The sequence below is a fragment of the Delphinapterus leucas genome, chromosome 19, assembly GCF_059928025.1.
Source record: "Delphinapterus leucas isolate spDelLeu-1000000601 "Yukka" chromosome 19, BTC_Dleu_Yukka2, whole genome shotgun sequence".
NCBI classification, from domain to species: domain Eukaryota; kingdom Metazoa; phylum Chordata; class Mammalia; order Artiodactyla; family Monodontidae; genus Delphinapterus; species Delphinapterus leucas.
This window is the reverse complement of record NC_143147.1, coordinates 40,342,873-40,354,000: the sequence shown is the minus strand read 5'-3', so window position 1 is coordinate 40,354,000 and position 11,128 is coordinate 40,342,873. Positions and strand designations below refer to the sequence as shown.

Here is an 11,128-nt window from a genome sequence, read left to right as displayed (position 1 = left end):
CCACCATCACCATTTTTAGTTGGAGAGACAAGCAATTCAACTGTTAGGACTAAGGTTATAGAGTTGTGCCCTTTTCTGTCGAGAAACGTCCGATTTTGTACTGCCCCACTGCTCACTTGCTTAATTCTAAAGTCCCACAGCTCCGCCGGCCTCAGGGAAATATGGGTCTCAGCATTCCACAGGGGTTAACCGGGCCGATCTCTTTGCAGGACGTAACACCACCTGGCGGGCGGCGGTTCCCAGCCCTTCCGGCGGGTTTAGGACGCTGAGAAAGCGCGACTTCCCGCCACTGCACGTGGCCCGGCCGCTGGGGCTCAGGGGGTGGATCGATCGCGGTGCGTCCGGCCGCGCAGCGGGAACTCGAGGCCCCATTGGCTGTGCCAGCGGGCGCCGCGGGGGCTCGCGCACCAACGGTCCCCGGGTTGGCGGCGGCGGCCTGGCGCTGGCAGGAGGGGGCAGGGAGAAGCGAAGGCCCGGGTTGGGGGGGATCGAGAACGGGGTGTGAGAGCCAGGCTCGGCGGGGCGAGGCCCAGGGCCCGGGCGGGGCGATGGAGGAGGCGCTGCTCTCCACCCCCATCAACCCCAACAACTTCCCCGCCAAACTGTGGCGGCTGGTGAACAGCCCCCGGTACCGCTCGATCCGCTGGGACGGCCGCGGCGAGGGGCTGCTCATCGACCAGCCGCTCTTCGAGGCCGAGCTGCTCAGCCCGCCCGTGGCGGGGGCCGGCGGCTGCAGCGGCGGCGTCCGGGGCGCCAGAGCCGAGCCCGAGCTCTTCAAAACCACTAACTTCACCAGCTTCATCCGCCAGCTCAACCTCTACGGCTTCCGCAAGGTGGTGCTGGGCGGGCCGGGCGCGGCGGGGCCCGAGCCGGGGCCTGGGGGCGGCGGGCCGGCGGGCGACGGGCCCCTCCACCACTTTCACAGCCCACACTTCCGCCGCGACCAGCCGCACCTGCTCGTGCACCTCAAGAGGCTCACCAGCGCCAACAAGGCCAAACTGGCGGCCGGCCTGGAGGTGCCCTGCCGGCCGCCCAACCGCTTCCAGAGGCTCCTCATCACGTCGGCCTCGGCCTCGGCCTCGGCCTCGGCCTCATCCTCCGCCTCGGCCTCCGCCTCGGCCTCGGCCTCGGCCGCCACCTCCCCGCTGCCACATCAGGAGCCGCCGCCGCCACCCGCGGGGTCCCAGCCCGAGTCGCACGGTGAGTCTTGCCCCGCGCCGGGCGCACTGCCGTCAGGGGGCAACCGCCACTTCCGAGGGCATTTCCGCATCCTCTCCTTTGCTGTGTCGGGAATGCCCCCGGGAGCCGCTTCCCGCGGTGCTTGCCCGGAATTGGCCGCGGCACCTGCACCGCCCTCACCCGTGCCGGCGCCCCTCCCCGCCGGCACCGCCTCTGCGCTGAGTCCTCCGTGAACATTGAGGCCCTTCTGTGTCCACTAGCGACCACAGGAACCTCTGCGTTAGGCTTGCTTTCTAGTCCTCCCGGAACCCTTTGGGCTCCAAACCTGTATAGCCATTTACCTTCTCGAGACGCCGTCTCTCCAAGGCGAACACCTCAAATAAGTAGGCCTTTGTTGGAGCCCTGGTTCAGGAAGAAACACAGAAGGGGCTCCTCTGTTCTGATGGGAAGCAGAACAGAGTTCCTATACAGGGTGAGGATATGGCAAAGGTCAAGGTGGGAGGGAACAGTCACAGCCAAGAGAACTTAGAACATTTATGCCAACCAAGGGAAAGTGAACAAGGTGCCTCGAATGGAAGTTTGTTCATCTTCCACCCAATGACATATCTAAGAAATCTTGGGAGACGTGTTCTGACAACAATCATATTGTAGGTTCTGGAGTAAGGTGTAGAACAATAGGCGTTTATCTATCTTAAAAGCAAAAATATAATAATATATTTTGTTGTTTACCAGATACTGTTCCTGTGTAGAATGAATTGGCCAAACAGTTCTTTCATTATAGCTGATTAGACCTGATGCTTATTTAGGTGTTATGGTTAGACAAATGTAAGGCACAAATGGTTTTCTTTGCAGCTGTCAAGTTCTAGTTAAACAGGATTTTAGAAAGCTCACATTTGCAGCCTTTGAATTTTTCACTGTTGCCTTCAGTCTTTCAGTTTTGAAAAAATTTTCTATGTATAAGTTTGTATTTACTCAAAGTTCAAAAACTCTCTGATAGAAATTTATTTTATAAACTTGGTTTCTGATGCCCTTCCCCCTCTTCCAGGAAGGTGAGGGTGGCAGTATTCCCTTTCGTTGCTTAAAGAGTCCGTGATATGAAGCAGCATACCAAGAAAGCAACAGAATATAATAACGAGAATTCATTCTTTACCTTCAACTAAAAGAGTAATAGAGACATTTTCATCATGTTAACATGGATTTAACATAAGAGTTGTTGTGGTCCGAGCGCGGGTTGGAAAAGAATTTGCAGACACAAGGCAGAATGTTAAGGAAGGTAGAGTTTATTAAAGAGAAGGGTCGCTGCAAGAACAGTGGGCCGACTTCCTGGTAGCCAGGGAGAGTCGACGATGAGCATGGGTTGCTTGTCTGTTTTTATAGCCAGGGAACCTGCAAGTCATCTGCTGACTGGGCAGAGCACCTATGCTTTCAGTGTGCTGAGCGAGAGAAAAATGGGGCTAATGTCTTTCCTTAAATGGGATGGGAAAGGGACAGGGCATGCTGCTTGGGAGGGCTCTGGGACATCGCAGTGGTCACATTGTGACAGAGTGATAGGAGTTCTGTAACTCTTTGTTGTGGCAGTATTGACCCTTTGAGTTTATCTTGTTCTTTGTCCTTGGAGCACACCACAGAAGTGTCTGGGTTACTTCTCAGTTATGGAAAAACTTTAGATATACGAATAAAAGTAACACTATGTTCAGTTTAACCTAGGCCCAGGGTTATGAATGAAGCAATGTTCATTTGGAATTTAGAAGATAAGGGATTAGGTTGTGTATCTGTGGAGTTTAGTAGATAAGAGATTAGGTTAGAGTTCTAGTAACCAGTTGGAAAAACAGCAGTGGCGTAGGAATGTTCTAAAGGAATATTAAGCCGCTTACTTCCATATAATGGTCATTGAGTTTGGCGGGGAATTGAATGGGAAAAGGCAGTGGAGACAATACCTTGGCATTCATTTGGTAGAATCTCTGACATGGATATTTGTTTTTCAGGTTGTGTGTCTGGTGGGCATAAGGAGAAAAGACTGAAAATGTGTCCGTGGGAAAAATAGGATAACCACTTCAAAGGAAGAAAGAAAGAAACATACATACATACAAGCCAACTCCTCTCTGATTTTCTTTTTCTCTCCCCTATCTTAAACCCAGTTGTATTCTAAGGATAGAGTTCATTTTAGTTGAAGAAATACAGGGACTACATAGGATCTGATTTTCTTCACTTACAGTTCAGTTGGTCAGCATTTTAAAGATTATTTGTTGACAAACATAAATTTAATTCATACTTTTTCAGTATAGATAATACATCAATCCATATATACCTAAATTATTGTAGTTTTCATGCATTTCCTGTTTTTTTTTACCATTCTCCCTGTTGGTGTGTGCAGAAGCTGTGTCAGGTGTGGATTGTCTACACCACAGGCTTGGTTCACTAGGGAACTGTGTTACTGGTTTGGGTGGAATGTAATTTTAAGTTCAAGAATACCGGCCCGACTTTGTTTTGCTTTAATTCCGTGTTCTAAGTCCTTGGCTCTTCTATTTTGCCTCACCTAATTTTTATTCTGCTTGATTCTTGCCTTGGTTATATGCCTGACTACACTGCTCCTTCCCAGTTTCCTTTCTGTTTTCTGTGTTCCACTGCAGCTTCTGGTTTAAATACTTCTCTTTTACAGTAGAGTCCTCTGTTTTCGGACCTAGTTGTCTTACCTAGATCCACTGAGCCAGCTGTCCTTTTGAGAATGTACTTGATAAGAAACGCGAGGATCACATGTTTTTCCCTGTTTTGTTTGCCCACTCTTGTTATTTTGTTTTTAGTGGCAGTTTATTTTACACTACTTGTTAAAGTTTTCTGAACTAAGCAGCAAGTCTGAGCACTAGATAATCTGTTTTTGCCTGGGGATAACAAGCTCTCAAGAGGCAAGTGTTGGGAAGGAGGCAAATTCTTTCCTGGGGATTGATTAGCTCAGATTCACTTTTATAGACGCAATAGAAAATTTAAGAACAGAAATTCAGCCTGCCTTACAGTTCCAGGATTCTGGATTTAATCTTTACCAAATATGTCTTAGATGTTCTGAAGACATGTAGGTGATGTTCTATAAAGTTGGTCAGAATAGAACCCTTAACAGAAGAATAAATAAGAGCTGAGCATGTTTTAGTTCTTTATTTTTAAAAAACAAATTGAAAGGAATGTCCTTCTAATCCTAACCATGTCCTTATGTTAGCAGCATCTAAAGAATATAAATATTTGGCCATCACTCAGAATTTATTGTAGTAGAAGTAGAATTATATTTTAATTCAGATCTAAACCAGAATTATATTTTAATTCAGATCTAAACCAGAATTTGAGAAATCAAGGTAGAGCATTCGTTAATTATCTGCTTAAGTTATTGACAGTCTGAAAATTCATCAACAACTTAACCCTAAAGAGAGTAAAGAAGGGCACACTGTAGCAACATGAAGTTTTAGCATCCAAGAAAAAATCAAGTGGTGGGTAGTTTGGGACCTCAGAAACACCTGTTTGTGAAGAGCAAAAAAATGTTTCTTTAGGTCTTAGAACAAAGAATTCTCAGTGGTAGTTCAAAGTGTGTATACATGTGGAATTGCTAGTCAAGTAGCATAAAAACTACTTTTGTATTTTAAAGGAAAAAAGGAAAAGTAGTTTTTAAGAGGTGTATCATTTAAATACATTTAATCATCTGAGTTAAGATTTTTTTTTTTCCACATTAGATTTAGAGCTCTTGATTTCCAGGTTCCAGAATTGTTTACATATATGTATGCATATATTTGTTTATTTTTGGCATTAATGCTTTATTCTTTTTAAATTTTATTTTAAGAGTTTATTTGAGCCAAAATCAATTTGAATCAGGCAGCGGCAAACCAGAAGTGGTTAAGAGCGCTCCCTAATGCTTTATTCTTTAGAGGAAATTAAACACTGTAGAAATACTAGAACAAAGGAAGTGTAACATGTAGAATGGTTTTACAGTTTAAATATTTGGAAGAGTAGGTACCTGAGTGCCATCTCTAGCGGATGAGTAGCACATAAATTAGATTTCCTTCTGTTTTATGGATTAGTTTAATAAAACAAATTGAAAAAACCTTGTGAACTAAATAATTTAGTGCGTAAAGCCCTTCCTAAGAGTAAATTAGGCTAGCTATATGTTCAGGAACCACAGTCTTTAAAATAAGTTCAGCTTGCAACATTTATATTTTCCTTTTCCGCATTACATAGTATTGGCCTTTTTCTCTCTTCCTCATCTCCACTTTTTAATTCCTTTCTACTTTGCTAGGTAAGAAAAAGCAAATACTGGAATCTCTTGGCCTGAGTGTGTGGATTTTCAACAAACTCTCCAGGTGATTCAAATGTAAATCAGTGTTTGAGAGCCATTGATATCTAGGAAGGGACTCGACTAGAGATACTCTGAAGAAAAAAAGACTATGGAAAATTATTGATTGAGTTAAGGAGTGAACAAGCCAGAGTTTTCAAGCTTGACTTTTCTGCAAAGATTTTTATTAAAATTTGAAAAAATTGAAAGGGAGCAAAGAACATTAAATTACTTTTTGGTGTGTGTTATAATTTTTATTTCTTCCACACTTATATCTTTTATGTATATGGTTGAGGGCTTACTTTTGTGCCTATTATTAAGGTTCCTAAATGATTTGAAAGACTGGAATTTCTAAAACTTCTAGGAAGTAGTTTACAGATTGGAAAAATCTGGGTCAGTCAGTTGAGGTGAAAGGTAAGATGACATTTAACATTTGATTTAATGTTAGAGTTTGGCTACTTTGTCTCTCATGACAGTCATATTGAGAACCAGACAAAAGTTATTTGATTATTTTTTCAGCATTATATGTGTAATCTCATATTCTGGATTCTGAACAACTTGATTTTACCAATAAATTTCTGTTGTGTTAAAAGTGGCTGAGACCTCAACATAGCCACAAGTGAAGAGAAGCGCATATTTTGTGACTTTTGGTTTACTACGTCTGGTGGTGTAATGTAAGATTAGTAAATGTGCTCCTCCTCTTTTATGCAGGACCAGTGGCTGTAGGACAATTCCACCGGTCGTTCCGGCGAGATAGTTTGTCTCCTTACTCCTACGTATCAGCTTCATCCCACAACCACGGTCCTTTCCCTCTGAAAGGTTTAGATCGGACCCCGATTCCTCCTAGAACATGGCAGAACTCTCTTGGAATGCACCCAGGACAAGTGGAAACGTCTCTCACTTTTTCAGATAAAGGGGTTCCATTTCCTGTACTACAGAGGTTTCCAACTGAGGTTACATATACCCTGCAGCCCAGTGCCACATCCGTACATGTTCAACAAGGTCCTCAAACAATGATCAGCTCCTCCCAGAAATATAGTAACTACACACCGTCAGCGCAGTACTCCCAAGCCTACTATCCAACAGGTATGAGAAATTCAAGTTCAGTGGCTTCTCTTAAGGTACTTTTAATGAGAATTTATATTTTTTTAATGTGTTTCTTTATGCCTAAACAAAAATAGGAATATGCACTTAAGAAATGTCAAAGATTTCTCATGAGTACACATTATTTAGCAATAATGTAAAATTTCATTGATTCTTAAAAGTTGTGAAAGTTCTGTTCGTGCGTAAAGGTGTAGGTTTTAATGAAACTGTTGTATCCTCAAAATATGTCCTACTAATAAAATTAAGACTTAGTACATCAGACCTTGGTATAACTCCTGTTCCTGGTGTAGTAGTTTTTTGTTTTTTGTGGGTTTCTTTTTTTTTTAGAAAACCTGCTTATATACATATTACATTGTTTACTTTTTAGTTATGTAGGTGAGACTACCTCATAACGAAATCATGTTAGTATCTCAGTAACGAAGTTTAATAAAAGAGCAACTCACCATCTCTTAAGACTAAATTATATTCTTGTAGTAAAAATGTGATAGTGTGGTTTGGCAGTGCAGTCCCTGCAGTGTTAATCCCAGCCAGTGAAGAACTGGGACTAGCAGAGAGAAGAGCCTGACAATGACAACTGACCCAGAGCCCAGCCAAGGGCATGGAAGGCCTGCTAGTAGATCTCAAGCCACTCATTGGGAATCCTTAAGATAGTGACCCTCTATTTAGCTTCTTGGGGCTAGGGAGTGTCTTTTTTTTGGAGGGGGGTACATTTTTGCAAAATGATAGCATTACCATTTAATTCAAAACAATTTCATTGTTTTGCAGAAGCGCCATAGAGGTGATGTGTGTTTTCATGTAGTGTTTACCCAGAATGATGAAATGGGGCAATAGAAACAAGTCAAGGGTCAAGGCTTTCAGAAAAGACTGGGAAGAGAAGAAAGGGGGCAATCCTTTGCCCTATGAATTAAGGTTCTAGGCATATTAATTAAGTACATCTGGAAGCAATTTCTAGAGGTATTTTGTTAGACCATTTTTCCCAGGCAGGACGAAATCAAAAGCTAAAATAAGTGGAAGCCATGTGAATTAGATAAGGGGGTAAATAATTTGTTGCCTTTTAAAAGTTGTAAATTTGGGAACTGTTCCATTTGTAATAATACTCACTATTTTCTAGCTGGTAGCATCCAACATATTGTTTTATTATTGGCTCATTGCGGTTTACCTAAATATGGCCAGTAAAAGGGATTGCTTTATTTTCTCAAAGCACTTAAGTTTAATAATATTAAAATAATAAAACCAGAGTTTAAATTAGATTGGGTTGTATAGATTTTTGGAGCTGCTACTGTTTTGGAGGATGGAGTTGAGAAGGAAAAGGGGAAGGAATTATATGGAGTAAGATGATATAGCACTTCTAATCATTTACCTATTAGGGATTTAAAAAAATTTTTTTACCTTATTATATAAAAAGAAGTTGAGGCCTAGTTTCCCAGATTTTCAGCTACTTCTTTGAAGAACAAAAATATCTGGGTGATCTTTAAAAACAGAAGATGACTAATTTCATGTTATAAGTTGTATATCTTATGTATAGCAACAAATAGTATCAGATTTTTATTGAGGAGTTTAATCCAATATTTTAACAAACAAATTAGGCATTTCTATCTAAATTATAATTTTGGCTGCCTTCCATATATGCATAGAATATATATATATATACATATATATATATACACACATATATATACACACATACACACAGAGAGCCAGTCTGTGCCTTTCTTACACTTGCTTTATGTTCTACAGCCTGTCAACTGGACAATACCCCTACTTCCCCTCCTTTTACCAATAACTGTTTCTGTTTCTTTTCCGAACTTCCCTCCAAACCCCCCTTCTCACACTACTAAAGACTAAAGACTCAAAAAGTTTCTGGGGAGTTGAAATTTAGAAGGACTGCAACAGAGGGATGTAGAAATGTTCTTGGCCTTCTAATTTGGAATTTTGGAGAAATTTTCCTATGGACATATTAGACATAGTGGTTAGGTTCTATATTACTGTTGGTCCTTCTGTTAAGGTATAGATGGTTAGAGGCTGGCTTAGGAGCCAGACTAGCCTATATGATGATGTTTCTACGGGAAAATGTATTCCAAGTTCCAAACAATCCTCTTGGAAACTCCTAGTTCTAAATTTTATGAGAACTAGTTATATAGTATTTGCTAGAAAACACTACAGATAGTTAATATTATTCCTCACTATGGGAATACTGTTTGTTAAATTATTGTGATTTAAGGACATATGTTATTTTAAAATATTTTATGTTAGCTTGGATTTACATTTATAAATAAATTTATTGATTTGATAATTACACTGGAAATCGTCTCCAAGAGTCCAAGGTAAGGACTAGGGAAGAGACACATTCAAAGAACAACTAAGTGCTGCTGATGTTTTGATAATGTAGAGTGAATATGAAGTCGAATCTGGGGTTATGTGAATTTTTTGTTTTGTCTTCTTTGAGGTGGATAATTGAAATGACTATGAAGGTTCTGAGGTTACGAGAAAAAGAAATCTCATGATTTCATGATGACTTCAAATATATAGAGTAGTTCTATGATACAATGTAGGCAGAATTGCTTTGAACATTCTGAAGTACTATATAAATAAAAAAATAAAAAGTTGTATTGTTAAATACAAAAGACCTGCTATGGAAAAGAAAGTGCTAAAGAAATACTGTACAAGTACTTAATTCCTCCAAATTTTAGGTGAAGGAAGCAAAAAGTAGTGAGCAATTTAACCAATATTTAGTGAGTACCTGTTTATGAAGGGTTTTACAAATGACTTTCCCAGAGTTAAGTAAAATACTATTCTCAGAGGCAGGATGATAATCACTCCCAAATCCAGCTCTCCAAATCCTAATAAAGTAACTAATTTTGGAATAATGGTCATACTTGTATCCTTTCAAAGTGAACTATATGACTTGAGGTTTGGATCAAATTTTAGTAAAAAACAATACTCAACTTCATTTAAAACTTAGTTATAGGGCTTCCCTGGTGGCGCAGTGGTTAGGAGTCCGCCTGCCGATGCAGGGGACGCGAGTTCGTGCCCCGGTCCGGGAGGACCTCACATGCCGCGGAGCGGCTGGGCCCGTGAGCCATGGCCGCTGGGCCTGCGCGTCCAGGGCCTGTGCTCCGCGGCGGGAGAGGCCACAGCGGGGAGAGGCCACAGCGGTGAGAGGCCCACGTGCCGCAAAAAAACCCCCAAAGAAACAAAAAAAAAACCCTTAGTTATATTGAAGATAAACTTGGATCTGGTCTTCAAATGGTATAACCAGTAAATTTTGAATTTTGTAATATTTCATAAATTATTAATTTCTCTAGTAAAGCGAAACATTGAGACTAAAAAACTGCTATCAGACTGACTCCTAAATTGACTCACCTGAATTATTTCTTACATTTGTCATTCCTCTCTTGAAGCATCTGTCTTCTTTTTTATTTATTTATTTAATTTTTGGGGGCTGCGTAGGGTCTTAGTTGTGGCACGCGGGGTCTTCATTGTGGTGCGGGCTCTTCATTTTGGCGCACGGGCTTCTCTCTAGTTGTGGCGTACAGGTTTTCTCTCTCTAGTTGTGGCACGCAGGCTTAATTGCTCCCCGGTATGGAAGGCAGATTCTTTACCACTGGACCACCAAGGAAGTCCTGAAGCATCTGTTTTCTTTGCCTAGATCGTTTATATTTTTTCCAGTCTTATCACTTCTTCAAAGACAAAATGTTGTAGATCCAGTGCTATTTGACTCTTTTTAGTCTTACCTTATCTTGAATTCAGTTTTTTTCCTCTAATGCTATTTTCACAGTGTGCTGCTATAATTTAATGTCCCTTTTTTATGAAAAACTTCATTTTAGACCTTTTTATTTTACTCATTCTCTATATATTTGAACATACATAAGAATATTAATATATTCATATTTATATATAGAGTCCTGTATTGAGGAATTGTTGTCCTTTGACTCATGTTGTAATGCTGAATTGACTCAAAATCAACTTTTTTTTTCTGCGTTAAGTTTTAAGCTCACAGCAGTGATCAGCAATTTGTAGCTGCCTTTTATCTCATATTTTAATTAACAAATACTTGTATAACAATCACTGTGACCAGGTACTATTCTGAGCACTTTCCAAATATTAATTAATTTAATCCTCACAACAACCTTATAAGATAGGGAATGTAGTTATCCTCATTTTATGGATTAGAAACGGAAGCACAGCCAGGCACAAGCAGGGCTGGGGAACAAATCCGGGCAAACTGACTCAAGGGTTCATTATTTTGGTCACTGTGCTCTGCTGCCTGCCTGCCTGTCATACAAAGAGGGACTTTTGTTTTGTTTTTCTTTTGCGAGAGACTCTTTCCTGATATATCTCTTCCCCAGAGTTAGTTACTTCCAGATAGGGTAGATGACAGAGTTTGGTGGGGGGACCTCCCCTTCTGTGCTGCCGGTGACAGTGGGACTGGCCCTGGGCTATTGACTCACCCTGCTCAAGCAGAGAGAACATACTCCAGCTGCTGGAGTCAGGGGTCCAGTTTGGGGGCCTCTGAGGAGTGGGGCTGTGTCTAAT

General features: G+C 41.5%; 1 protein-coding gene across 1 annotated transcript in view; it reads left to right on the top strand.

Annotated features, from left to right (window-relative positions):
• Positions 1-432: 432 nt before the first annotated feature.
• Positions 433-11,128, top strand: part of HSF5 (heat shock transcription factor 5) — a 52,367-nt gene continuing 41,671 nt past the window's right edge. The window contains exons 1-2 of the mRNA XM_022552486.2: positions 433-1,200; positions 6,200-6,574. Of these exons, the coding sequence (XP_022408194.1) occupies positions 549-1,200; positions 6,200-6,574 (1,027 nt within the window). The 5' untranslated portion in view covers positions 433-548. The remainder of the gene's footprint in view (positions 1,201-6,199; positions 6,575-11,128) is intronic.